At 45.5% G+C, this 27,519-nt stretch overlaps 1 protein-coding gene across 3 annotated transcripts in view; it reads right to left on the bottom strand.

Annotated features, from left to right (window-relative positions):
• Nucleotides 1-6,340: 6,340 nt before the first annotated feature.
• asic1c (acid-sensing (proton-gated) ion channel 1c) overlaps nucleotides 6,341-27,519 on the bottom strand; it is a 135,156-nt gene continuing 113,977 nt past the window's right edge. The window contains exons 5-11 of one of the 3 annotated variants that reach the window (XM_066682602.1): nucleotides 27,173-27,229; nucleotides 26,006-26,159; nucleotides 24,685-24,776; nucleotides 24,522-24,601; nucleotides 20,847-20,918; nucleotides 14,279-14,331; nucleotides 6,341-7,121 (exon numbers count right to left, since the gene is read on the bottom strand). In XM_066682602.1, the coding sequence (XP_066538699.1) occupies nucleotides 7,043-7,121; nucleotides 14,279-14,331; nucleotides 20,847-20,918; nucleotides 24,522-24,601; nucleotides 24,685-24,776; nucleotides 26,006-26,159; nucleotides 27,173-27,229 (587 nt within the window). In that variant the 3' untranslated portion in view covers nucleotides 6,341-7,042. Of the gene's footprint in view, nucleotides 7,122-14,029; nucleotides 14,066-14,278; nucleotides 14,332-20,846; nucleotides 20,919-24,521; nucleotides 24,602-24,684; nucleotides 24,777-26,005; nucleotides 26,160-27,172; nucleotides 27,230-27,519 lie in introns of all 3 variants that reach the window. The other 2 variants (XM_066682604.1, XM_066682603.1) reach the window with 2 other exon arrangements.

Raw genomic sequence — 27,519 nt, forward strand, 5'->3', positions numbered from 1 at the left:
AACACCAGCTGCTCTTTGTATCTTCTGAATAATCTCAATGTGGTGAAGAGTAGAGTTTTTTAGTGTCTCCTCACCTCTTCTTGTGCCTGCTTCATCTCCTGAGTGATGGGAGGAGTCCGGATTCCATCCCCAGAGCAACGCCATCCAGAACACAACCTTCCCACAGTTCACCACCTGTCTCTGGCTTAGATTTGCCCCCCTCAGGACCCCCACAGAGCAGGTCCTTCTCAGCGCTGCAGTGACACTGACGTGGTGGTGGTGTGTTAGTGTGTGTTGTGCTGGTGTAGAGTGGATCAGACACAGCAGTGCTGCTGGAGTTTTTAAACCCCTCAGTGTCTGGACCGAGAACAGTCCACCGACCAAAAACATCCAGCCGACAGCGTCCTGTGTCACTGATGAAGGACTAGAGGACGAGCGACACACGCTGTGCAGCGACAGATGAGCTACTGTCTCTGACTCTACATCTACAAGGTGGACCAACGAGGGAGGAGTGTCTCACAGAGTGGACAGAGAGTGGACACAGGGTTTAAAAACTCCAGCAGCACTGCTGTGTCTGATCCACTCTACACCAGCACAACACACACTAACACACCACCACCACGTCAGTGTCACTGCAGCGCTGAGAATGATCCACCACCACATCACACCTGCTCTGTGGGGGTCCTGAGCGCTGAAGAACGGGGGAAGAGGATAACAAAGTATGCAGAGCAACAGTTGAACTACAGTCTGTAATTGTATGTACAATATTGATTACAGCAGATAGACTGCACTCTGATATGGATTCACTCTCCACGAAGGTAAAGAACCGACACACTCAGACACTGACGCAGACACTCGGTGCATTAAGAGATGGTTAAATATATTGTTTATTATATAGGTTGATTTACACTTCACAACCAACGGGTTTAAAATGTGGATAATAACATGTGCTAGAAATCCCATCGTAGTTGATTATAAAACAATGCAATTATACAGTGGCGCCGAAGGCAGAAGCACGATGGAAGGAGGCTGAAAGTCTGATGGTAATATCCCTCACTCTAGTGCTACGCTCTGAGCATGTGGCGGCCGTCAAGCTCTCGCTGAGCAGATGAGGGGAGCATGCAGACGGGAAAGGAAGACACTTGCAGCGAATTCTTAAGTTCTCCCCAAAGGTATAAGTTACTGGAGGAGTGTTTTGGGAAAGCTGCAGTGATTAGGACTGGGACCAAAGTGACTGAGAGGGACTGGGTGTTTCATTCCGCTTCGATTGGGCTCTGTGTTTTATCCTGTCACTGATGGAGCTTCAGCCGCAGCCGCAGTCGCACTAGACCTCAGACAAATGTATGAGTGAAATTTTAATGCCATTTGCAGCGATTACCTTTGTCACAAAAGAAAGTCTATGTTATTTTGGAACCACTAATATGTTGATTAAATTATATGAAGTTACACTTAATATAAACTGAATGAACTAGTCACAGGATATTTTTGTCACTCTTCTAATAAAACTGAAATATATTTCTCTGAGCTGCCTGCCTCAGCTCTAAAATACATTCAAATGAGCTTAAATTATTAATAAAATATAAAATAAAAGTCACTAATATAAACAAACAGACCATGTCAAAATAATCACTAATAAAATTTACGCAGGAGCACAGAATATACCAATATATAGTATTGCAAATTTCATTCATTCACTGTAAACCTTGCGTTGGGTGCGGAGCCTACCCGGAATCACTGGGCAGGAACACATCCTGGAGGGGGCGCCAGTCCTTCACAGGGCAACACACACTCACACCTACGGACACTTTTGAGTCGCCAATCCACCTACCAACATGTATTTTTAGAGCATGGGAAGAAACCCACGCAGACACAGGGAGAACACACCACACTCCTCACAGTCAGTCACCCGGAGGAAACCCACGCAGACACAGAGAGAACACACCACACTCCTCACAGACAGTCACCCGGAGGAAACCCACGCAGACACAGAGAGAACACACCACACTCCTCACAGACAGTCACCCGGAGGAAACCCACGCAGACACAGAGAGAACACACCACACTCCTCACAGACAATCACCTGGAGGAAACCCACGCAGACACAGAGAGAACACACCACACTCCTCACAGACAGTCACCCGGAGGAAACCCACGCAGACACAGAGAGAACACACCACACTCCTCACAGACAGTCACCCGGAGGAAACCCACGCAGACACAGAGAGAACACACCACACTCCTCACAGACAATCACCTGGAGGAAACCCACGCAGACACAGAGAGAACACACCACACTCCTCACAGACAGTCACCCGGAGGAAACCCACGCAGACACAGAGAGAACACACCACACTCCTCACAGACAGTCACCTGGAGGAAACCCACGCAGACACAGAGAGAACACACCACACTCCTCACAGACAGTCACCCGGAGGAAACCCACGCAGACACAGAGAGAACACACCACACTCCTCACAGACAATCACCTGGAGGAAACCCACGCAGACACAGAGAGAACACACCACACTCCTCACAGACAATCACCTGGAGGAAACCCACGCAGACACAGAGAGAACACACCACACTCCTCACAGACAGTCACCCGGAGGAAACCCACGCAGACACAGAGAGAACACACCACACTCCTCACAGACAGTCACCCGGAGGAAACCCACGCAGACACAGAGAGAACACACCACACTCCTCACAGACAGTCACCTGGAGGAAACCCACGCAGACACAGAGAGAACACACCACACTCCTCACAGACAGTCACCCGGAGGAAACCCACGCAGACACAGAGAGAACACACCACACTCCTCACAGACAATCACCTGGAGGAAACCCACGCAGACACAGAGAGAACACACCACACTCCTCACAGACAGTCACCCGGAGGAAACCCACGCAGACACAGGGAGAACACACCACACTCCTCACAGACAGTCACCCGGAGGAAACCCACACAGACACAGAGAGAACACACCACACTCCTCACAGACAGTCACCCGGATCGGGACTCGAACCCACAACCTCCAGGACCCTGTAGCTGTGACAGAGACACCACCTGCTGCTCCACTGTGCCACCCTCAAATTACAACACTCGTAAATGATAAGAATGACTTATACAACACTAAGCATATAAATATTTTTAAAGTGCACTTAGAGTTGGAGAAATAACATATGACTTAATATGCTCTCAGTGTATGTTAAGTGTAACTTTATGTGATTTAAATTCACACATTAGAAATGATTTTGTACCAATTAGTGGCTCCAAAATAGTACACTTTGAGTACACACTCTTATTCCACAAGGGTAGCGTTTGTTTCGCATCTTTCGGGGTAAACACATTTAAAGACCAAAATTTGTGCTGAGAAGAATGGCGCTTTTCTACTGCATGGTACCTGCTCGAATCGATTCACTTGGTCCCTAGTTGTAGGGACCCCGCCCCAAAATGTATCGGGTACCGTCTCTAACCCGTCTCAAATGGGAACAGCGGGCTTTGGAAACCACAACAACGGCGGTGGTAACGTTAAGCAGTGTTTACTCATGGTCTGTTGTTGTTTGAGACTGAACACAGCTCCGTCATCAGTTCAGACAGATCAGTAGAGTTTGTTCCTTCCTCGTTGCAGCGTCCAGCTCTCGCTGGATTCTTTCGTCGGCCACCGATCCAAGGAGCGTTTGAACCTCTTCAAAAGACCACGCCGTCATTTTACGAGCTGCCGTCGTGAGTCGGATAAAAACAAACGTGGTCTCTGCTGCAGCTGGAGATTTTACAGATGGAGAGTTGGTGCTGGTCGTCTGCGTTGCGTGGCGTAGAGCGACGGATCTCTATGGACAATCAGCGCTCTGCAAGGTTTACACGCCACGGCTTAGTCCCTACTCGGGACCAAATTTGTCTAGTGTAAAAAAATAAGAAAAACATAGCCTAGCCAAGTTGGTACCATGCAGTGGAAAAGCGACACAAGTTTGATGAGCTCTGACACACGAATTCACCTCCTCGACCGACAGCACTGCTGATTTGGCCATGTGACCTGAAGGGGCGGGGCTTGGGGAACCATCAGTTAGGGTATCAGGAACTGTAGTGTATGCAATAAGTTCACTAACTGAGTCACAATGAACAGTTTCAGTCACAAATTTTCCAGCCCCGCCATTGGCCGCATCTGTTTCTCAAACTGCAAATGTCTAGCGAGACTGCGGCTTTAAAACAAACCTCACAATAGTGCAGCGGTGCCGCTGCTCTCTCACAGCAGACTGAGGGACAGGTGAGTTTGCAAAACTGGACTCAAACTGAGCTCAGAATCGCTGCTGTGTTCGCAAGCTTTGGGTGGAGCAGCTTTGGATGCATGATCCCCAATTCCAAAAAGATAACGTGAATGTATGTGAAATGCTAGTAAAACGAGAAAGCAGTGAAGAGTAAGGTCTGTTTACAAACAAAAACACAACAGTTGATGACGTCTTGTTTCAGCTTATGAGCTTTTTCTGTGGGAAGGCCCAGTGTCTCGGCGAGAAGAAGCTTTTTCTCTGTGGCCTGACGACAATTACGTTTTTGAAATGCGCTTACACAATGCGAGGGTATTTTACTTTCATATTACCTATAACTCATTACCAGTTCACCTTTTCTGTTCTGTTCTGTTCTTTGTTGTGCTCTCCGGTGTCGACCTGAGGAGGACGGTCTCCATCTTATGAGCCTTTGTTCCTTCCGAGGTGTCTTCATTCTGTGCTGAGGCAGTTGTTCCTCACCACCGTCGCCCCTGGCTTCTGTTCTGAAAAGTACTATATGGAGGGATTAACCAGGTTTAATTGGCCTGTGGTAGCTCGTGGAGAGGGCTGAGAAAGTTCTAACACCCTGTCTCCAGCTCCAGAGCCCCACCCTACTCTTACAAGACTTTTTCCAGGTGGTCTCATCTGTACCTATGACTGTGTTCATTCATTTTTAGAGGTAAGGGTTCAAAGCTTTAAATTTAATACTCTTTAGAATTATCAGGTGAACTAGTATTAGTTTTAAAGCGTATTTGTGTAACGTACAATTGTAATTCAATATTCAAACACTCTCCTGCTCTTCAGTCATTTGATGGTAAGTGTGATGTCGTATTAAAAATTACAACTGTCATTTTGTTCAACAACAAATAACTGAATAAAATGTTTATGATCGCTAACATCAAAGTCCCCATCTGTAAATCATTTAAACCCAAACTCACACGTAATTTTGGACACAGTATTATCCTCAAGAACAGAACAAACTCATCACAGTCTTCTGCAGCTCTTTTTCCTGATGGAGCTCAGAACGAACGCAGCGCTGTTTTCACACTACTTCATCTGTAGGTCATTTTCTGTTTAATGAAATCAGAATTTTGATATTTAAAACTACACAAGAGTCATAGTAAAATGACGGAGTGGGAAAGTGGGAGATGGAGCTCTGATTTACAATTATAAATTACACAAACAATGCAAACCAGTTCTCAACTGGAACCACAGGCCCATTCCTACGTTCTCTGGGTTTTGAACACTTCGCTAGGTCCCTGCTCTACAGTCGACACGTGTCTGGAACACGCTGCAGGCATCGGTTTCAGGATGAGTGTGAGGACGTTGAAGAGATTAAACTCTCTAGTCTTTAAACGAAGGCCGGTGTGGATTTACAAGTCACTGCTTTCTGGTTTTATCTCATTTCACATACTGCGCATTATTTGGAAACTGGGTTTGTACAGCGTTTGTGGTGGGGCCTTCATTGAAAGAGTACCTTTAGACCCACTGTGTACATGGACGACAAATCGCAAAGGTTAAGTCTCGTGTGTTTTTATAATATCAGAATATATAATAATTATATAGATCATGGAAATAAATAGACAAACAAATACAGTGCATATCAAAAATGAAAATACTGCTGACAAATACGGGACCCGAATTAACTCTCTCTCTCTCTCTCTTACTCCTGTTTTACACCTTCCCTTCTATCTCTCTCTCTCTCTCCCCCTCCCTCTTCCTCCCTCTCTCTCTTTCTCTCACACGCACACACACACAAACACTCTCTCATCTCTCTCTCCCACTCCCTCTGTCCTACTCCTGTTCCCATCTCCCTCTCTCTCTCTCTCTCACACACACACTCTCTCTCATCTCTCTCTCTCTCACTTACACACACACTCTCTCTCATCTCTCTCTCCCACTCCCTCTGTCTGATCCTCTCTGTCTTTCACACAAACTCATCTCTCTCTCCCCCTCTCTCTGCTATCTTTCTCTCTCTGTCCTTCTCCTGTTCCTGTCTCCCTGTCTCCCTCCCTCTCTCACACCACACACACACTCTCTCACAATCTCTCTCTTTCTCTCTCTCTCTCTCTCTCTCTCTCTCTCTCTCTCTCCTCCATCCCTCCCCCCTCAACAACAAATATTTAAGACTCAAGGGTAATACATTTGTTATTCTAACACATTATGCATATTATTGCACTTATTTACATGTAATGTAAACAGAGACAATCATGTTGGAGGATTTCTGAAGGTGGAGCACTATCACAGAGAGGAGTCCACTGAGGCTTGTTGAGCGTATGACTTTTAAAAACTCCTACATTTGGACAGATGTGAGTGCAGACAGCGGCTTCCCCTCTCCAGCTGTTGTTGTGCAGTCGTGTGCCTCGTGGTTCGCTTTAATGTGGTTCACTCTGACAGTGGCTTTGGAAATGACAAACGTTTTTGGTTCACAAAGATCACTCTAAGCCCGAGGCTTCTTATTTATTTACGTATTTTTTTATTTAAACCTTTGATAACAGTTCACTAGCATCTGTACGAAGTGGAACAAAGGGGTGGCGTGGAGATGGGGACGGAGCTATGCCCATGAAAACCTGAGTCTTGGTTTGGAAGTCTTGCCTATTTTGTAGTGGTTGGGGAGATGGTTTGTGTCCTAGTCGGGTGCTGATTGACTAATGGAGCTAGTTGTCGTGTCGTACTGTTTGTTGTGGACTTACACACAGTTTGGAGTATACAAGTTATATCACAGTTTGCTGTCAAACCCTAAGAGTCCCCTTCAAGCCCCGCCTCCCGCGTCATCAACAGGCGAACTCCTCGAAGTTGCCTACAGCCGGGTGACTAGGTAGCATGTTCGGCGCGAATCCGAGGCTGTCCGAGTGACTCCGGAGTGTGTCGCATGTGCTCTGAAAGAGAAAGGGAAGGGGAGGGAGGGGAGAGGAGTTCAGATGTGTTGGAGGAATGCGATGATTGGATGAAAACGCCAAATACAGATGCACAGAAACATAGACGAACGTAAACACATGACCGTGAAGAAGACGGATGTCACCAAAATGTAGGGATGTGGACGTGAGGGGGAGGAGGGAGACGTGTGAACACCAACAATGTGAGGTTGGATATGAATTACAGTGGAATGGAGGTGAGATGAATGTGAGGCATACGGAGGTGGGATGGAGTAAATGAGGTGGAGGGGAAGAGGGGGAGAAAACATTCTGACTTAGTCCTGGACTTGAGACTTTGGAATGACCCCTTAAACTAGATTCACTTCCTCTACACAGCGCAGAGGCAACTGGACAAAGGTCCGTCATCCACCAAACACACACTCACTCTCAGGAGGATGCATCTAAAGATGTAATCGGACACAGGTTCCATCACAAAGCCCTTGACGGGGAACAACACGTCTTCATTGAAGGCACAAAGTTCAAGGCTCTCTGCTGAACCAGAACTGCTCCGTTTCAGTACGTCATACCCTTCCTTTGTCACTTGCGCTTAAAAGAACCCCGGCTGGTGACTCATGTAAGCCCTAATTTGATGGAATACCTCTAAATATTTAGGACATATTGTAAAAAACACAAAAAAATAGTTCATTTATGTTTCATATCGGACACGGCCGCTCTTTCAGATCGTTGGGTAGCTGACGTTAGCACAGCGCTACGTTTGGAAGCAGGGAATGATACCTTAAAGAAAAGCCTTTGAGAGCTTTGCTCGGTCTCACTCAACATTGTGTGATATTTTACCTTAACATTACAGCTTCAAAATCATTGTGATGCTCCACTGAGCCGTAACAGGGAGTGCTCCGGGTTCCGCACTGCAGAAGCTGAACCGTATGTGTTTGTAACTTATGAAAGAGGGTAGGAAACCAACCCCTCCCTCCTCCTCCTCCTCTGCATTTATTTCAGTGAGTGCTGTAAGGGTGAATTACACTAGGGGGCGCTCCAGGAGCAAAAGAACCCCAAAACATATTCGTACCTAGTGTTTATTTAATTAATTTGGTATAAACCACTGGTTTTAAATGCGGGCAAGAAGTTCTAAAGCCATGGAATCCGCTTGTTAAGCCGTGACGTATCACTTCCGGGTCAAAACCGCTGCTTGGTACAGCCAAGTTAGTGATTCTGCCGCCGCTATATTTAGTGACTTCTCAGATCTTCGAGCCAATTATTATGAAAAAATATAAACCCGACAGGCACCAAATCTAGCTCCTGTCTTTACAAATCGTAAAGAAAGTAATTAGATAATCGATAGTACGACTCATTAGAACACCAGGATTGACCGTGAGAGGGGGACGTCTCTCTTCGCAGCTCCTGTACTTCCAGAGATGGAGCAGTGGGAGACATGGCTCTCTCTCTGCAGGTCCTTAGCTCCCAGAGACAGCTGCGGGAGACACAGGTCTCTCTCCCAGAGGCGGAGCACACAGATCAGAATGAGTAAACAGTGCTGCCAAAGACACTTTTGCTTCAGTTTACGTTTAATTTACTCCTTTTAATGTGCCCCAGAACCGAGATAACAGAACAGACTGAGATATTTAGCTTTATTCAAACTATAAACACATGCCTTATGAATTTAAGAGATGGGACCAAAGGCCTGATTGGACCCGGAAATGGCAAAACGTCACACGCGGCGTCACACTTAACAAGCGGATATGGAGTGAGAGCTTGGCAAAGCACCGTGACCGTACACTGGATTCTCTCCTAGAGTTCAGCCAACAGAGTTTACCGTCAGCTGTTCCTGCATTGTTAAAGGATCCTGAACGTGAACAGTCTGTGTGCCTTTTTGTTATTTGATTTTCCATTTAAATCCCTGCAGTAGAAACACGGACAATGACTAGTTTCCGGAGAATGACTGATTTCCCAGTTTTTAACGATATAACGAAAGGTTCACGGACCTTTCTGTGGCTGTGCTCAAGCTGCATTCACTTCGCTTCCTCAGAGCCGGAGTTACACAGATAAAGTCAGGGAAGAGTCATGGTTAATCCACTGTTTACAGCAGGGTCTGATTGTAGTGATATACGATCCACTTAGAAATTATTCAGAGCTTTGTTTGTTTTCCAAGTTCCAGGTCTGCTGCAAAAACTGAAACAGACTTGACTCCAAGAGTTTCGACTCAATGAATCATTGCCCAAGAGTTCCTGACTCCTAGACGCTCCTAGAATCGGTTCTTTGGGAGTCGACTCCTAATCAGTGAACACTTTCAGATTTATTTTGCCCGTTCTCACTGCGCAGAGAGGTGTTGGACAGCACCACGGATTTGGAGCCATACTCTGAAAATAATGAGGGATATTTCACAGAAACATCTGCCTCATGTGGGAGGACGGTGAGGAAGAGAGGGGTGAAAAACACGGAACAGAGTGGACTCCATTTTAGAGCAAAACCCAGTAATCAAGCAACAGCAGCAGATTCATCTGTCTTTTTTTAGTGTGTAGCTTGCTTTGTGTTGTGGTTTTGTGTCTGCGTCATTCTTTGTTTCTATAACACAACATTAGAAACAGAAAACCAAATAACGATAAGGTACAAGAATGGGAAATACAGCCTAAATGCTCTTGGAACAATCAGATGAATCTCCAGCTACGGATCAGCTCTGGAGAGTCCAGCGGTGTGTAGATGTTCAGTGCCTCTCTGTAACAGTGCGGAACCCGGAGCACTCCCTGTTACGGCTCAGTGGAGCATCACAATGATTTTGAAGCTGTAATGTTAAGGTAAAATATCACATAATGACATTGACAGACACTCTCCAAAGGTGAACCACTGAAAATCAAAGGGTATATTATTAACTTTACAAATTCAGCATATCCAGTCTTGAGTGTTTTAACGCTGTAGTGTAGGTCATCATTTGTGAGGCTACATGACATCTACATAAGCCTCTCATGACCTGTGAGACTCTTTGCATTCTTTCATTAGAACAATGCTCGTGGTTCTGTCCTGGCGATAGACCAGGGGTTCTTAACGTCTTTCACAATGCAACCCCCGTTTTCGGGGTGACAGACGTATCCAAAACTCTCTGAATAATCATGTGTTCACACCAGAAGGAGTCCTTTCCTCTGGGAGAGTGCCAAGTCAGTGACTCTGCCACAGAGCGACAAAAGACAAGCTTAAATATTCCCCACATTATGCAAATTAGTGTTACACTGTGAAGTGACATTTTCAACAATTGGCTCCAACAAAGTTCAGCACTGGTCCGCAACTAACCACGTCACACTTGTTTTAATGCGGACTGCAACACAGAAAAAAACCTGGAAGATTTGAAGTAAACCATCAGTGGTCAGTGAGAGTGATTCTGAGCGGCAGAAAGTGAATCCGAGTGAGTCCTGCGGTCAGGAGAGAGTCTGCAGAGGAGAGACATCTACAGCCAATCAGACGCAGGAACCACTCACTGATGACACCTCCCATAATGTCCAGTATAACCGATACAGATTGATCCACGCAAAACCTTCTGTGTTAATGAAGTGTAGCATTGGGAACCAGCAGTGCCCCCTAGAGTTTAGTTCCACTGTGAGTTCACAGACAAATGGGTGGAGGCAGTGGGTTAAGCGAGGAATGGTGATTGGTCGGTGGGTCTACACTAATACTGTGGAGGACTGTGAGATGATTTTGCACTAGCTATACTTTGTGGAAACATTCTCCCTGGTTAAGAACCCCTGCTACAGTTCAAGTTTAAACCTTTGTGTCTCTGACGATGGACAGAGGAAGTTCACCTCAGTCTCCTCACCACATGCTCAGTGTTGCTCACGTTGCGATTTTAACCCTTGGAAGTCAAAGGATGTGGTTTGCTTTATCTGCATTACTTAAACTCAATCAGGTACTTATTTGAGTTCATAGTGTGATACTAGTTATGTTTACACTTTCCATATAAACAGGTTTAAGTCTGCATTCCTGATGATGTAATCACATATCTTTGTTGGGTTATGTGGCAGTATGAACAACAAAATAAATTGATGTTGACAAATTCTCCCCTTTTTTATGAGGGGACACAGTTCTGTTTCTTAATGAAACGTCTGTGACCTGCTTTGGTCCAAACCCCACGAGCCCCACAGCAGTGTTCTCCCCCTGTGTAAACAGCCCCTGTTCAGAACGCCCGCTTTCAGCACCTGTTCCTTTAAATGATAATGAGCCGCTCTCTGTTCACCCCGACCCCGAGCGCACAGCAGTGAGGAGCGAGGAGCAGAAGCTCTGGTTTTTAGCCGTTTTCACTCTGTTCTCTTTCTTCTCCGTTTTTACTCAGTTCTCTTATTTCTCCGCGCTCGTTGTGTCTGTTTTGCTGAGTTTAACCTCGTCTTTGCGCTCTCACATAAACATGGGTCCAGCGCTGTGATTGGACAGACTCAGACGAGGGGGCGGAGCCATTCTAAAATCTCTGCACTTGACGTCAGAAACGGAACACAGTCAGAAAACACAGGATAAAACGAGCGCTTCTGATTAAGACAGCGCAAATGAAACTGACTGGGTGGTCTTGTTTAACAGTGTGTGGGTTGGTGGGTTCCAGATCCACACACTAATGTGCACAGGCACTGAACAAGGGATTTGTTCCCTCTCTTTGGACTTAATGGTAATGAGTGTCCACTAGGCAGGTCAGAAGTGACCGTGAAATAGATGTTCCTGTTAGTGATAGCTAACATAGCACAGCTATCAATTTATGATTTGGAGATCCTATTACGCCACAATCTGTCTCTACAGCATGACTGGTATGTTGGATTGGTTCATTTCCCATAAGCATTTAATATCCTGGCATAATGATGGAGTGATTGAATGAATGAATGAATGAATGAGGATCACAATGAGTTCAAATCTGTTCCTGGAACTGTCCCGGGATCTTTAATGTCATCAGAAAGCACCTCAGCTTTACACTATACTGCCAAAAGTATTCGCTCGTCTGCCTTCGCATGCATATGAACTTGAGTGACATTTCATACTTAAGCCATAGGGTTTAAATCTCTTGGTGTGCTCAAGCACTAAGAGTTCCTCTCACTGGAACTAAGGGGCCGAGCCCAAATCCTGAAAAACAACCCCAGACCCCCCCTCCACCAAACTTTACACTTGGCACAATGCAGTCAGACAAGTCCCGTTCCCCTGGCAACAGCCAAACCCAGACTCGTCCATCAGCCCGCCAGACGGAGAAGTGTGATTCATCACTCCAGAGAAAGGGACTTCACTCCTCTAAAGTCCAGTGGCAGCGTGCTTTACTCCACTGCATACGGCGCTTTGCACTGCACTTGGTGATATAAAGCTTGGATGCAGCTCTGCTGTGGAAACCCATTCCATGAAGCTCTCTCAACACACTGTCCCTGAGTGAATATGAAGGCTGCGTGAAATTTCTGCTTCTACACACATTTTTGAAAGAATGAGTCACTCTCAGTGAAATTTCCTCTTTAAAAATATTCCACATTCAACTGTCAGTGGTATTATAACAAAGTGGAAGTGTTTGGGAACGACAGCAACTCAGCCATGAAATGATAGGCAACGTAAAGAAAGCAGAAAATTGGTGACCTCTGCGCACTATGCGCCTCAGCATTTGCTGACCCTGCTCTGTCATTTTACGTGGCTTACCACTTTGTGGCTGAGTTGCTGTGGTTCCCAATCGCTTACACTTTGTTATAATAGCACTGACAGTTGACTGTGGAATATTTAGTAGTGAGGTAATTTCACGACTGGACTTGTTGCACAATTTACATCATATCATGATACCACACGGGAATCCATTGAGTTCCTGAGGGTGACTCACTCCTTCACAAATGTTTGTAGAAGCAGTCTGCATGCCTAGGTGCTTGGTTTTATTCACCTGTGGCCATGGAAGTGAGTGGAACACCTGAATTCAATTATTTGGATAAGTGAATGAATACTTTTGGCAATATAGTGTATGTCTTATCTGAAGTACAGCTGTGTTTTTCAGTAATGTCCCTGTCACTGCACTCGGGCATTAGACCACAAGGACAGCGCCCCCTGTTGAACCACCCAACACCACCTCCAGCACAACCCAAGCTTTCCTAGGAGGACATCTCTTTCACAAGTCCTGGCCCAGAGCTTCAGTGGATCTGTATGTTCAGGTGTTCAGGATCTGTGGCTGATAATCTGACAAAGATATGTGACTATATCACAAATAGGAAAGAGAGTTGAGTTATCAACAATCGATGGAAGTGGACTGGAGAGTTCAGACTCTCAGTTTCTTTGTTACACCATGATTTTTTAACAACTGCGACTTCTAAGGGTTAAAGGTTTGTAAAAGCAACAACAAAAAGAGTCTGTTTCCCAAAAGCTGTTATGAAAACTGAAATCGTATGTGAGGATTTTATTGCGTGAGATTTGTTTTAATGCACACTGCGTGGCCACAACTTTGAGGACACCTCTTTACAGTGGGATCTGATTCTTCTGGAAGGCTTTAGACTAGATGCTGGAACATTTCTGTAAAAATCTGATGGAGCTACAGCCACAAACGTAAAAAGAGGTCAGCTGCTGATGTTGGGGGATCAGCTGTGGATCACAGACGCCAATCCGATTCATCCCAGAGGAAATGGATGGGGCTCCATCACTCAGGAGAGTGCAGCACAATGCTGGGGGAGGATTTATGGACTGACACAGCTGGGCATGGTGACCTTAGGCTCATTTGCAGCTGCTCTCAGGATTATAAGTGGTGTCTACAAAGTTGTGGATGCATAACGCTCTTTCTTCCATATCGTTGCATGAGGAGAACCTTCACACCCCTCCTAGCTTTAGTTTTTGGGAAAGAGGTTGGGACAGTGACAAAAAAGAACAAAAATACTGTTGCAAACTAAAAAATAAAAGACAAAAGGATAGAAACAAATCCCATCAAGACTCATTTGCATTACCTGAACTTGTGCAACACATCATCTCCGTCATGAAAGCTACAGGATTTAAAAAACCTTCCTTAGAACGTTTGGCAATGACAGTCTCCTGCGCTAATTTATGGCTAGAAATATGAACTTCTATTTTAAGGTGAACTCAAAGGAGAGAGACAGACTTCAAAGGGAGATGAGGAGTGAAATGATGAGGAGGATGTGCTAAGTTTAGGACAGAGTAAGAGGAGTTATCTGCAGTGGAATCGATGGCGCTGCTACCTGGGGATATGATTAGGCGTGACAGCAGGGCTGGTGGGGTTCTCGGGGTACTCCTGGAACACACACGATGGGGAGAGAGATGAGGATGACTGAAGCAGATTTGGGCCCAGTTCAGTTTCAATTCAGCCAGTGATTCCAGGTGATTTTTTTTAGGAGTGACTGGGAAAAGAGCAGCCGTGAATAGTTTCATCTCAAATCAACAAATTCCCTTCAGGACATGAGTGTCCTCTGCGTGGCTGAATTGAAGCTCTGAGACACCAACCCTGGACCAAACAGAACAAAATTATACAATGTGGGGTAAAGAATGACGCAGATATTTCTATCAAAATCAACACTGCCTTTGTTTAACTGAATGTATACAAACTTGAACTACACGGTACAACTGTGGTCCACAGAGCAGAGGTATTCAAACCGTGGGGCGAAGGAATCACAGAGGGGTGCAGATGAGAGGTGAGGTCACAAGAAAATAATATTTAAACAAATCTGTCATAAAACTGTTTTAATTATTAACCTTCCTCTAAATCATTAACGCTGGTTTGTTTTATATTTATAATAAAGTGTCAACTTTAGCATCAGGTGAGAAATGTAGCTTCATGGACTTTAGGGGTTAACAGAGAGCCCCACCCTCAGAGCAGGAGAGAAGCTCTTATCATCATGTGTTTTTTTTATTTTATTTATTATATAGTGTGGACTGGCGCCCCCTACAGGGTGAGTTCCTGCCTTGCGCCCAGTGATTCCGGGTAGACTCCAGACCCACCGCGACCCTGAATTGGACCCTGAAATGGTGTAGCCATTCATTCATTCATTGTCTGTAACCCTTATCCAGTTCAGGGTCGCGGTGGGTCAAGAGCCTACTTGGAATCACGACACACAATCACACATTCACTCACACATTCACACCTACAGATACTTTTCAGTCTCCAATCCACCTACCAACGTGTGTTTTTGGACTGTGGGAGGAAACCGGAGCACCCGGAGGAAATGGTGTAGTCAGTTAATTTTAAATAATAAAAGTCCTGGACAGTGAGTGGTTTACACAGACGCTGCTGTCGTTTACTTATTGATCAATTTGTTTCAGTTGAGAGCGCTTGGGGCCAGTTCTCAGAAACCTGGCAATGGTTGTCTTTGGCGAAGAGTTTGAATACCTCTGACGTATCAAGACAGGGACTGGTTCTTTAACACACTGTAAACATCAGTTCATTTCTGAGCACATCTTTTTACGGCTGAGAAAAATAAGCTGGTTAACAACAGCAAGCAAAAATGACCACCTCTGGACATGGTAACTACAGTGCGCACTTATCAGCCTTGTTCTTATCATTCTTTCAGCTCCACTGACCACACGGTCACTCAGCAGTACTGCAATGCAGGCAGTAGTCCACCTGTTGCTCTGCATACTTTGTTAGCACCCTTCCACCCTGTTCCTCAGCGCTCAGGACCCCCACAGAGCAGGTGTGATGTGGTGGTGGATCATTCTCAGCGCTGCAGTGACACTGACGTGGTGGTGGTGTGTTAGTGTGTGTTGTGCTGGTGTAGAGTGGATCAGACACAGCAGTGCTGCTGGAGTTTTTAAACCCTGTGTCCACTCTCTGTCCACTCTGTGAGACACTCCTCCCTCGTTGGTCCACCTTGTAGATGTAGAGTCAGAGACAGTAACTCATCTGTCGCTGCACAGTGTGTGTTGCTCGTCCTCTAGTCCTTCATCAGTGACACAGGACACTGTCGGCTGGATGTTTTTGTCGGTGGACTGTTCTCGGTCCAGACACTGAGGGGTTTAAAAACTCCAGCAGCACTGCTGTGTCTGATCCACTCTACACCAGCACAACACACACTAACACACCACCACCACGTCAATGTCACTGCAGCGCTGAGAATGATCCACCACCACATCACACCTGCTCTGTGGGGGTCCTGAATGCTGAGGAACAGGGGGGAAGGGGGGTAACAAAGTATGCAGAGCAACAGATGGACTATAAAGCTCCTGTGTGGTCAGTGGAGCTTGAAACAAGGCTGTGGTTTTAATGTTAACACTGATTCATTCTGGTTTATTCTGTATTCTGCTTAAAAGATGGGCAATGAGAATATTTTAATGATCTTAGTCCATCTCTCCAGGTGGTGCAGGTGGGTAGTTTTGTGGATGGCAGGTGAATAAAATAAATGAAGAGGGTATAAATTTATAAAAAAAACAACAACTAAAGGGTAAAATACACTAAAGACACACGTGAACAGCTGGACCTTCTCTTTCGTAAAGTTTTGTTTTATCCACAAGGTGTTGCTGAATGTTCTCCTCAGTTATTAGGAGTTATTAGTGTCTCCCTCAATCTCACACACAGTGCCCCGCACAGTGCCTCACCTCAGGACGGTGGGGAGGAACATCCTACCCCCCCAGAGAGAGAGGCTGGTCGTGTTCTCTACGACTCCCACCTGTGGATCACCTGTGATCAAACCAGCGACATCCCTACGTAAGGCCAAGCGGTTCAACAAGGGCCCACTCCTGCTGATTCTCATTGGTAGTGGCTTGGACCAATCAGGCTGTCTGGACACAGTGAGGACTGACGTACATAGAGCTGGGTCCTGAAGAGTTTGGACAGTGACAGACTCTGGTCACCGCCATGAATTTAAACAAGTGCAGACTTTCAGCTTTAATACAGGTGTTTCTATAAAAATACTACATTACACTTTTAGGAGTTGCAGCCAGTTTCTACATAATCCCTCTGTTGTCCCAAGCTCAGAATTACGAGGACAACCAATGAGGGAGGTACAGTCAACGCTGGATGAATGGGCAGATCCTTTAAGCCCTGTAACAGACGGTAAGGGGATGACGGAGTGAAAGTGGTCTCTCTCCCTGAACTGGACATTTGTTATAGATTTGCCTTCTATGGCCTCCATCCTCTGGGAGGAGCTATGGTGTGAGCATCAGTAGCCCCCCATTTTACACTCTACTGGCATAAATAAAATAAAATAGGACTCTCAGCATCACTTATCACACTTGGCATCGGTTTTCTAACTCTTCACACATTGGCTGTTTTTGAGCTGAAAGTTACAGGACGAGGACAGTAACGTTAGCTGAGGGAACTTAGCCTTATTTGTTTCACAAAAGACTGGCTGCCTTCCTCTGTGTCCATTTCCAGTCCCGTGTGATCCACGGTGGTTTCCTGTGTCTCAATACGGCTTTAATGTAATGTAGTTCTGTCAGAACGCAACGTGGGGCGATATGGGACTGAACAGAGCTCAGAGTCATGCAGCCCCTGCCCGGCTCCAGTTTCGAATTTCTGAAGGAAATGTGCACAGCTTGTGTGCGACAGGATTTACGTTATTTTGCGAATGACCTTTTCAGCTGTAAAACCTATCAATTTTAACATTAGCTACTTTAATCTACATTACCCTCTTCTCTCTCCTCTCCCTGTATCTGTCATTTAAAATTAAAAGCCCTGTGCCGTAATTTTGTAATTATGATTTCATCACCTTTCATAGAATTATGAAGCAATGATATTCCAACAGTGGTCCGCCGCTGCAAAATGAATATAGCAGCCACTGCAAGGAAATCACCCACATTCATTCATACATTGTCTGTAATCACTGGGTGCAAGGCAAGAACACACCCTGGAGGGGGCACCAGTTCTTCACAGGGCGACACACACTCACACATTCACTCACACACACACCTACGGACACTTCTGAGTCTCCAATCCACCTACCAACGTGTGTTTTTGGAGCGTGGGAGGAAACCGGATCACCCAGAGGAAACCCACACAGACACAGAGAGAACATACCACACTCCTCACAGACAGTCACCCGGAGGAAACCCACGCAGACACAGAGAGAACACACCACACTCCTCACAGACAGTCACCCAGAGGAAACCCACGCAGACACAGAGAGAACACACCACACCCCTCACAGACAGTCACCTGGAGGAAACCCACACAGACACAGGGAAAACACACCACACTCCTCACAGACAGTCACCCGGAGAAAACCCATGCAGACACAGGGAGAACACACCACACTCCTCACAGACAGTCACCTGGAGGAAACCCACGCAGACACAGAGAGAACACACCACACTCCTCATAGACAGTCACCCGGAGGAAACCCACACAGACAGTCACCCGGAGGAAACCCACGCAGACACAGGGAGAACACACCACACTTCTCACAGACAGTCACCCACAGGAAACCCATGCAGACACAGGGAGAACACACCACACTCCTCACAGACAGTCACCTGGAGGAAACCCACGCAGACACAGAGAGAACACACCACACTCCTCACAGACAGTCACCCGCAGGAAACCCACGCAGACACAGAGAGAACACACCACACTCCTCACAGACAGTCACCCGGAGGAAACCCACACAGACACAGGGAGAACACACCACACTCCTCACAGACAGTCACCCGCAGGAAACCCACGCAGACACAGAGAGAACACACCACACTCCTCACAGACAGTCACCCGGAGGAAACCCACGCAGACACAGAGAGAACACACCACACTCCTCACAGAGAGACACCCGGAGCAGGATTGTGACACAAATCTCAGACGTAATGCAGGAGAGATGGAGGTGCATCATCTTGTACTACAACATCTCTGTCGAGTTGTGGTTCAGGAGTCTCACATCGGACCATGACACACTGTGCAGCAAAGACACTTGGAACTCCGATCCGAGAGTCCTGATCATCCAGACTGAACGAAATCACATTTCAAACAGTCTCGGAATGTGGTCTGGATCTGATCTGAATTAGGACTTAGGAAACACTTAGGACGTGTTTTCATGTGTGTCCAGATGACCTGCACATGCCTGAAGTCTGATCTAGGCTCGCAGTCTGAACACAGACATAAGGGATACACACCACCCTTCCATGTGACAGACTAGAGTTTGAGTCCCAGCTAGGGCCGCAATGTGGGGGGCAGCTATGGCCTTATGGGTAGAGAAGTAGGCTTGGGACCGAAGGTCGCTGGTTTGATCCCTTCGACTGGCAAGAAATGAAGGGGTGGGAGAAGTAGAGGAACAGCCCTGTCTCCTCCCTCACTATCCACAGCTGAGGTGCCCTTGTGAAAGTGACCTAACCCCCAACTGCTCTTCAGCACGGAGGGGTTAACTGCGCAGACAAAATGTTGTACCAGTGTCGATCCCAGTGCAGGAACTCTATCACTACACTAGTCTGCATTTGCAACAGGGTAAGAATGGCCAGGAATGGAAATGAATGTAACACAGGGTGAGACCCCTTACAGAATCCCCCACGCTAACGCTAAGCATGCATTGCACAAGTTAAGGCAGGTAACTTAACTCTGAGTGAAACTACACCTGCTAAGAAGTTTAATGTACTCAAGAACAAAGCTGGAAAATTCAGAAGGAGAATCTCTCTTCGTCCGACCAGCCTCCATCCACTCACACTGTTTAAAAACAAACTTTAATACAGAGAAATGTCTACTCAGATCAGCCACAGCTCTGTCCACTCTCTCAGCTCCACTGACCACACAGGAGCACTCTGTAGTTCTACAATCACACACTCTGGTCTGTATATTGTTCAGCGCTCAGGACCCCCTCAGAGCAGGAGTGATGTGGTGGTGGATCATTCTCAGCGCTGCAGTGACACTGACGTGGTGGTGGTGTGTTAGTGTGTGTTGTGCTGGTGTAGAGTGGATCAGACACAGCAGTGCTGCTGGAGTTTTTAAACCCCTCAGTGTCTGGACTGAGAACGGTCCACCGACCAAAAACACCCAGCCGACAGCGTCCTGTGTCACTGATGAAGGACTAGAGGACGAGCGACACACACTGTGCAGCGACAGATGAGCTACTGTCTCTGACTCTACATCTACAAGGTGGACCAACGAGGGAGGAGTGTCTCACAGAGTGGACAGAGAGTGGACACAGGGTTTAAAAACTCCAGCAGCACTGCTGTGTCTGATCCACTCTACACCAGCACAACACACACTAACACACCACCACCACGTCAGTGTCACTGCAGCGCTGAGAATGATCCACCACCACATCACACCTGCTCTGTGGGGGTCCTGAGTGCTGAGGAACAGGGGGAAATTACGGATGACGGAAAAGACGGTCTACAGTCTGTAATTGTAGAGCTATAAAGTGCTGCTGTGTGGTCAGTGGCGCTGAGAGAGTCGACAGTGAGTGTAGAAACAAGGAGGGTGTTTTAATGTCACGGCATTTTAAAGTTTAATTAACATTTTCTGAGATAATTGTAGTCTAAAGTAAACCATTAAAGAAACAAAGTCTGTGGTGGGACCTGATCACAAAGCATCACTGCAGTAATCAGATCATTTTCAGACCCCTCATATTTCTCAATTATTTTTCTAGCATTTTTATAATTTAAAAGCTAAGCATTATCCTTCTTTAATCATTCCACAACCACAGCAAACCCACCCTGTTTATCTCTGAAGGCTAGCATTCATCAGCACTCGGCCCTTAAACCGTGGACATGCCAGCAGCATGCAGCCATAAATACAGCTGTGCATTCAAAGCTACACTTTAGGGTGTGTCCTGATTACCCAGCTCCACCGACAGCATGCACAAGCAGGCCATAGAGACGTAGCTCCGTTACCAGATTATCACTGGCGCTCCGGCGGGGCCGTCCCTTGCGGAGAAAGTAGCCAAGAACTTTGTCCTTAAACACCTGAGGAAGAAGATTATGATGAGGTATGAGTTATGATACATGCACTCAGGCTGCTTCCCTGTTGTGTACTACACACTAATCCTATACAGTATATACTAGGTCTGTGGGCTAGTACACAAAATATTAACATACTATCATTTCTTACCAACAGGATGTGGTGAACTGTTGCTATGACAACGCACAGCATACCAAGCTGCAGTTAATGCTATCTGCCATTGTAGTGCACAGTGTAGGTCAAAAATAATGGTCTCTGCACACTGTATGTCAGATAATAAAACAATTAATATGTGATATAAGCTTCACGCCCCTCCGTCTGCACTGTCTGAGTGTAGTAGTGTAGGTTTTATAATCTGTGAAGTGCACTATGTGAGACCTCCTGAGAGACCACCACTAAGTAACCAGAGGTGGGGTATGAATCTGGTTTCATATCCCACCTCTGGAGAGCTGACGCTGGTCTCTTGGGGCTGTGCATGTGGGTTCCACACTTATGGCCAAAGGTTTGGAGACCTACGATTCCAAAATGTCTTATGAACTGTAGGCTATTAGTAGAGTGATTGATGACCTACACTCTTAAAAACTAGGTTTCCAAAGAGGCTCTTTAGTATAAAAAATAGTTCTAAATTGAACTCTGAACCTTTTGCATGATTAAACGTTCTTTGCATTGTTAAAGGCTAAGCAGCAGCTCTATGAAAGTGTCAAACAAATAAATACAGTGGAGTTTGAGTTCCTAACTTGTGTTTATTGATCGTCAGAAAACATGTTATTTCTTACTAATTGAAGGAATAACGTTTAAAAGACCGTTGTCCCCCCCAACGGTGTTGGGAAACTCTAATAGGCGTCTTGCCTGTGACGTAGATGGTGGACAACACTCTAGAAGCTGCACTTAATTTAATGCAAAATGAGGAAAAGGTGTGTTGTTTTTGGCTGCAATCATTCAATGTACAGTGGGACATCTGTGAACAAATGGCCCAAAGATCCCAAAATATCCAGAAAATGGACTAAATCTGTCCACTTTAAACGGGCACTTTGGAAAGGACCCTCCGCTCACTCCGTTATCTGTAGCTCATTTCACTGGCGCTTTTCCAACAATATGGGCATGTAAGGACACCAACGAAAGGTGTTCAAGAGCCTCTGTAACATGGAGGTAAACAGGGTAAGGACACTCACTTCGCCTGTTTTAGTTGGTGTTAGTTAACGTTAGCTTGACTCGCTAAACTCGGTGCTCAGATTATACTCGGCTACGTAGCTGCATTACGGAGGTTTATGGTGTCGGATGAATTCGAGTTCGACTTCGATCACATTTACAAGAATAACGGTACCTCTACATTTGAGTTTAGCTTATTGCTAGGCTATTGTCATGAATAATGTTGGTTATTTAGCTAGATACTGTCATAACAGTCAGTCATAACCGTGTTTTACCGCGGCGTTGTTCAGCTGTTGTCCACCAGTGACGTCACGGTCGCATTCGAGAATTTCTGTAGAGAGCTCGGGTTTTTCCGTCAATTTAATACAATTGTCAGTTTTAAAGCAAATTAAGCTGCTATTTTCATTTTAATTCATACTTATATCTGTCAGTGACTACAATAATGTGGAATATTCATGGAGGTCCATTAAGTGGTGCTTAGCCTTTAAGAGGTTCTTCAGGTTCTTGATGCAGAACGTGCTATAAACGGTTCTATACATCACCAAAAATGGTTCCTCTATTGTTATGATGTCAAGTTAGTTGTTTAACAAAAGAACCCTGTTTGTTGCCGTATAGAACCCTTTTCTAAAAGTGCTGTACAGAACCATCTACTGCACATTTGCCATCAATCTGAAGAACCACTTCATGATTCAAACATGTTTAATTATGCAAAACATTCTTCAGATGTTCAGGGTTCTATATAGAACCACTTTCTTTATTAAAGAATCCTTGTAAAACCTTCATTTTTAAGTGTGTGCGTTTTTGGGAAGGCTAAGCACTAGACGTTTTGAACATTTCTGTAAGAATCTGATGGCATTCTGCGGGTCGGGTACTGTTTTTTTCATAATTAGTTTTGGATCCTCTGCAATGTCCAAATAATCACATCACATCTTGTAACTTGTGAGCTCCGCTACTGTAAGGTTCACTCGCACTCCTACAAAGGGATGCCGTAGAAGAACCACTTTGGTTCCATACAGAACCATGTTTGTTAAAGAGATGTGTGAGTGTGAAGAAACTTTTTAAAGGTTTAAACACTTTTACTTGATGTAAAGTTTCTTTACCAGAAAAAATGGTTCCTTATGGAACCAAAAGTGGTTGTTCTATGGCATCGCTCTAAGAACCTTTGTCGCATCTTTATTTTTAAGAGTGCACTGTGGACCCATAGCATGTATAATCCCGATAGAAAAGCATAGAATGCTCTGGAGCAGCTGCACATTAGCTTAAGGTTGCCATGCTCTTATTAATCAAAGGCTCGAGAAGTATATACCCACCAGCAGTGGGCTATGGACCTGAGGAACCGCATTCTCTTGAATGAATGTGCTCCTTCCAATAATTTTTAGAGGAATTGAGATGAAGTTTTTGATCCAGAACGAATCAAATGACCACAAGCTACCTATTAAAGCCCTGGGGAACTCATTCTGAAATTTTATTTTATTTTATTGTATAATTCTAAACTTGGGTGTTATGTGAAACGTTCAGCAAAATAAAAAACACGAGACACAAATATGATAATCCTCTCCTCAAAAATGACCAGTGCTGCCCTCCCCTCTGTGTAGAATGGGTAGTGCTAAAAGTGGGTAATGCTTATGTCACTATTACCCTGACCAATCACAAGGCTACCATAGCCACGCCTCCTCTCTGAGGCGAAGAGACTGGTGAACTAAAGCTTGGGAGCCATCTTCGTGAGCGAACTATTTATCCAGCTGTTCACCAAGATGTTCTTCCTAACAGCTTAGAATTAGCTGAATGTCCACTGAGTTTATTAAAGCACATAGACTCACAGCAGTCCTCCCAGGAAGACATCAAGACTGGAACACTGACTGTCAAAGCAGTAAGATCAGCTGACAGCGAGCTAGGTGTGTATTTAAGTGTGTTGTTTTTAATTCTGCTGGAGACGCAAGAAACCTACCAGTCCATCACCAACCATGAGCCTGAGTTATTAGCTCCTAGAACTACTGAAGGAACCTTTGAACTCCTCGTCAGTAGGTTCCTACATGAACGGCTGTATAAGGCCAGTTCTACCCTCCTGTGCCGGTTTAATGTGCATCTTGTGTAAAATGACAACGCAGTTCAGAGAGAAAAACCCCTGAAAAACTGCCCTGTCTGACTGGCTGTGTGTTGCCATGGTAACATAAACAGCATTCTGTTCTCCAGTGATAGAGAGCTGTCAGTCACACGGTCATTAGTATTGGGCCACGCCCTCACCGTTCTCAGAGAGCTCCGAGCAGCCTGTTTTGGTCATTTTTTGAGGAGAGATTTATCATATTTCTGATTTGTGTTTTTAATTTAAACTTTGCTGAATGTTTCACATAACACCCACATTTAGGATTATACCATTTCTAACAAGCAGGTGTCCTCAAATGTCTGGTAATACCGTGAATTGCATGACTTCTGTAATCAGTCTCAGAGATGTAGCGTACCTCATACAGGTAGTCGAATATTTCCAGTATCGTCAGAACACTGGCTCCTATAAAGAGACCCATCTGTCCACCAATGTCACCTGGAAGAAGGAAAATATTATTTACACAAGTGATTCCTCTCACAGTGACCTCCAAATGACGGCACATCCACGATCCATCTCACCCAGTAGTCCCGCCACTTCGTACGCTTTCTTCTGCTCAATCTTCTCGTAGTTCAGAGCCTCGAAAAAAATATCCAAGACTAGTATGTTGTCTCTGTAAATTAATAAACAAACATGCTTGGTATGTTCATTTTGGTCTAAAACAGATGGGTTCAGTGCAGCTGTTGTCATAAATTCACTAACTAGCAGTTCAATGGAAATGAAGAGCATTGGTGTCACAGGGGGGTACCACAGATGCAGCCTCTCAAAGGAACTCCTGAAACTCCAACCTGGAGGAATAGGGCAGTCTTGCCCTTAAGCAAGGGAATGCCTCAGTGGTTGCTCACTTGGTAAAGAAATAGTTCCCGATGTCAAGTAAATTTGTTTAGTGTCCCACCTCCCACAGTTCTCTTGTCTGACAAGGTCTCTTGAGATTGGGCGTCTTGGGGTGTGCAGAAAGAGGGCTGTCCTCTGAGTTCCTCTGAGTCCGGGGGCTCAACCAGTGCAATTAGACCAGTGTTACCCCCCCCCCCCTCCCACGATCCCCCAGTGACACTTAAATACTCTATATTTTAACACAGTGGAGGTAGGACATTTGTGAACAAACTTTACAATTGGCCTGACACAGCTGTTTCTATCCAAACTGGTGGCTAAGGTGTTGATAAGGTATCCCAGGTGGTTGCTAAGGTGTTGCTAGGCCACTGATTAGCATAGTTCCAAGCAGCTATATGATACTATATTTGAGATTATGTAATAAAATATTTTTGGGATGATTTTCAAGCCCAAACTCCTCCTCTCAGCCTTATATCTACCCAGAAAACTCATGTTATTTCCACGTCGGACAAACTTGCTCCCACCTCAACCCCGTTTTCACAATACTCTCGTATTCATCTATCCAACAGGGGGAGGTGGTCCTTCTTTATATGCATTCATAAACCACCCTGAACTCCTCAATCATAAAGAACACAGCAGTGCAAATGTGGATGAACCCTTCAGTGTGGATTAGAGTTAGGGTTGAGAACATTCAATAACGTTTCATACCATGTATGTTATTTGCATAATTATATAAGTTCCTAATATCTAACCCTGAGGCTCTGCAAATTCAATGAGGGAACGGGGGTGGATGTGGTGGGGGGAGGATGTGAGGGTGGACCAGAACTGATAGTAAACCCACAGTAAAACTACCTGGGCCCATACAGAGACACCAATTCAGCCCTGTTCTCTAAAAATGGATGAATGTTTGGTGGTTTCAGCTCAAAACATAAGAAGAGTACGTTGGCCCTGCCTCACTGGCGTTATAATCGCAAAGGCATTTTCCTTTCCACAGATGGCCATATTTCCTACCCGATGTACTGCTCTGTCTTGTTGAACTTCTTGGCCAGGTACTTGGCTGAAGCTTTGCTGGGTATTTTCACCATGGAGAGCTCCTTGCCGTATCGGGTCATGTTGCAAGGCGTCTGACACACACAGTAGTCATTGTCTTTCTCCACGAGGAAATCTGCACATTGGGGAAAAAAGAACTGTGAATAAATTCATTAAGTGTGATCAGTCAATCAGCCACAACATTAAAACATCCTCCTTGTTTTTCCACTTTGTTAGCCCCCTTTCCCCATGTTCTTCGATGCTCAGGATGCTCTCAGTGCTGCAGTGACACTGACGTGGTGGTGGTGTGTTAGTGTGTGTTGTGCTGGTGTAGAGTGGATCAGACACAGCAGTGCTGCTGGAGTTTTTAAACCCCTCAGTGTCTGGACCGAGAACAGTCCGCCGACCAAAAACATCCAGCCGACAGCGTCCTGTGTCACTGATGAAGGACTAGAGGACGAGCGACACACACTGTGCAGCGACAGATGAGCTACTGTCTCTGACTCTACATCTACAAGGTGGACCAACGAGGGAGGAGTGTCTCACAGAGTGGACAGAGAGTGGACACAGGGTTTAAAAACTCCAGCAGCACTGCTGTGTCTGATCCACTCTACACCAGCACAACACACACTAACACACCACCACCACGTCAGTGTCACTGCAGCGCTGAGAATGATCCACCACCACGTCACACCTGCTCTGTGGGGGTCCTGAGCGCTGAGGAACGGGGGGAAAAGTGGGGTAACAAAGTATGGAATATGATCTGTAACTGTAAAACTACAAAGTGCCGAAACAAAAGTCGAAACAAGGAGGTCATTTTAATGTTATGGCTGGATGATAGAGCAGTGCTGTGGGCTGGTATTAGTGGGTTATTCCAGGGTTAGCTTTACGGGAGTTATTAATATTTCCAGACGGTCTACATAAGTATTAAAATAAGCCGTTTTCTAAAAAGCCCACCAGACATCTTTGATCATAATAAGTTCTCTAGCTGTAATTACTATTTGTCTTAATATTTTATCAGGTTTTAATGATGAAATCTCTTTAGGGCACCTTCAGCTTTACGCAAGACTCATTAAGGCTCAGCAGGTGATTATGCAAGGTCTGGTGATGGATGAGAATCTACATTCATTTCTTCCCACGCTCTCTTACCCAAGGCAGGGTCTGCACAGTCTTTATACTGCTCCGGTGTGCACACGGTGGAGGTACCTGTACAGAGTGTTGAAAAACAGCCTTGAAATGATTACATATCCCACGTAGTGACAAATCTGTTCTGTTTCACTGAATATAAACAAAGTCTGTAAAATATTTACATCTTTAAAGCAATGGTCAAAACAAGTATGAAAAACAGAGGCTCTGTTGTTCATGCTCTGGGCTCAGCACCGCAGAAACGGCACTATGTAACTGTTGGAGGAGGTTAGAAAAGCACACCCCCTCCCTCCCCCTTTGATTTCAGAAGTGAGACACACTCTGAAACTACAGAGGGAGCCCAGGAGCAA

The sequence above is a fragment of the Hoplias malabaricus genome, chromosome 10 (genome assembly GCF_029633855.1).
Source record: "Hoplias malabaricus isolate fHopMal1 chromosome 10, fHopMal1.hap1, whole genome shotgun sequence".
Lineage (NCBI taxonomy): Eukaryota > Metazoa > Chordata > Actinopteri > Characiformes > Erythrinidae > Hoplias > Hoplias malabaricus.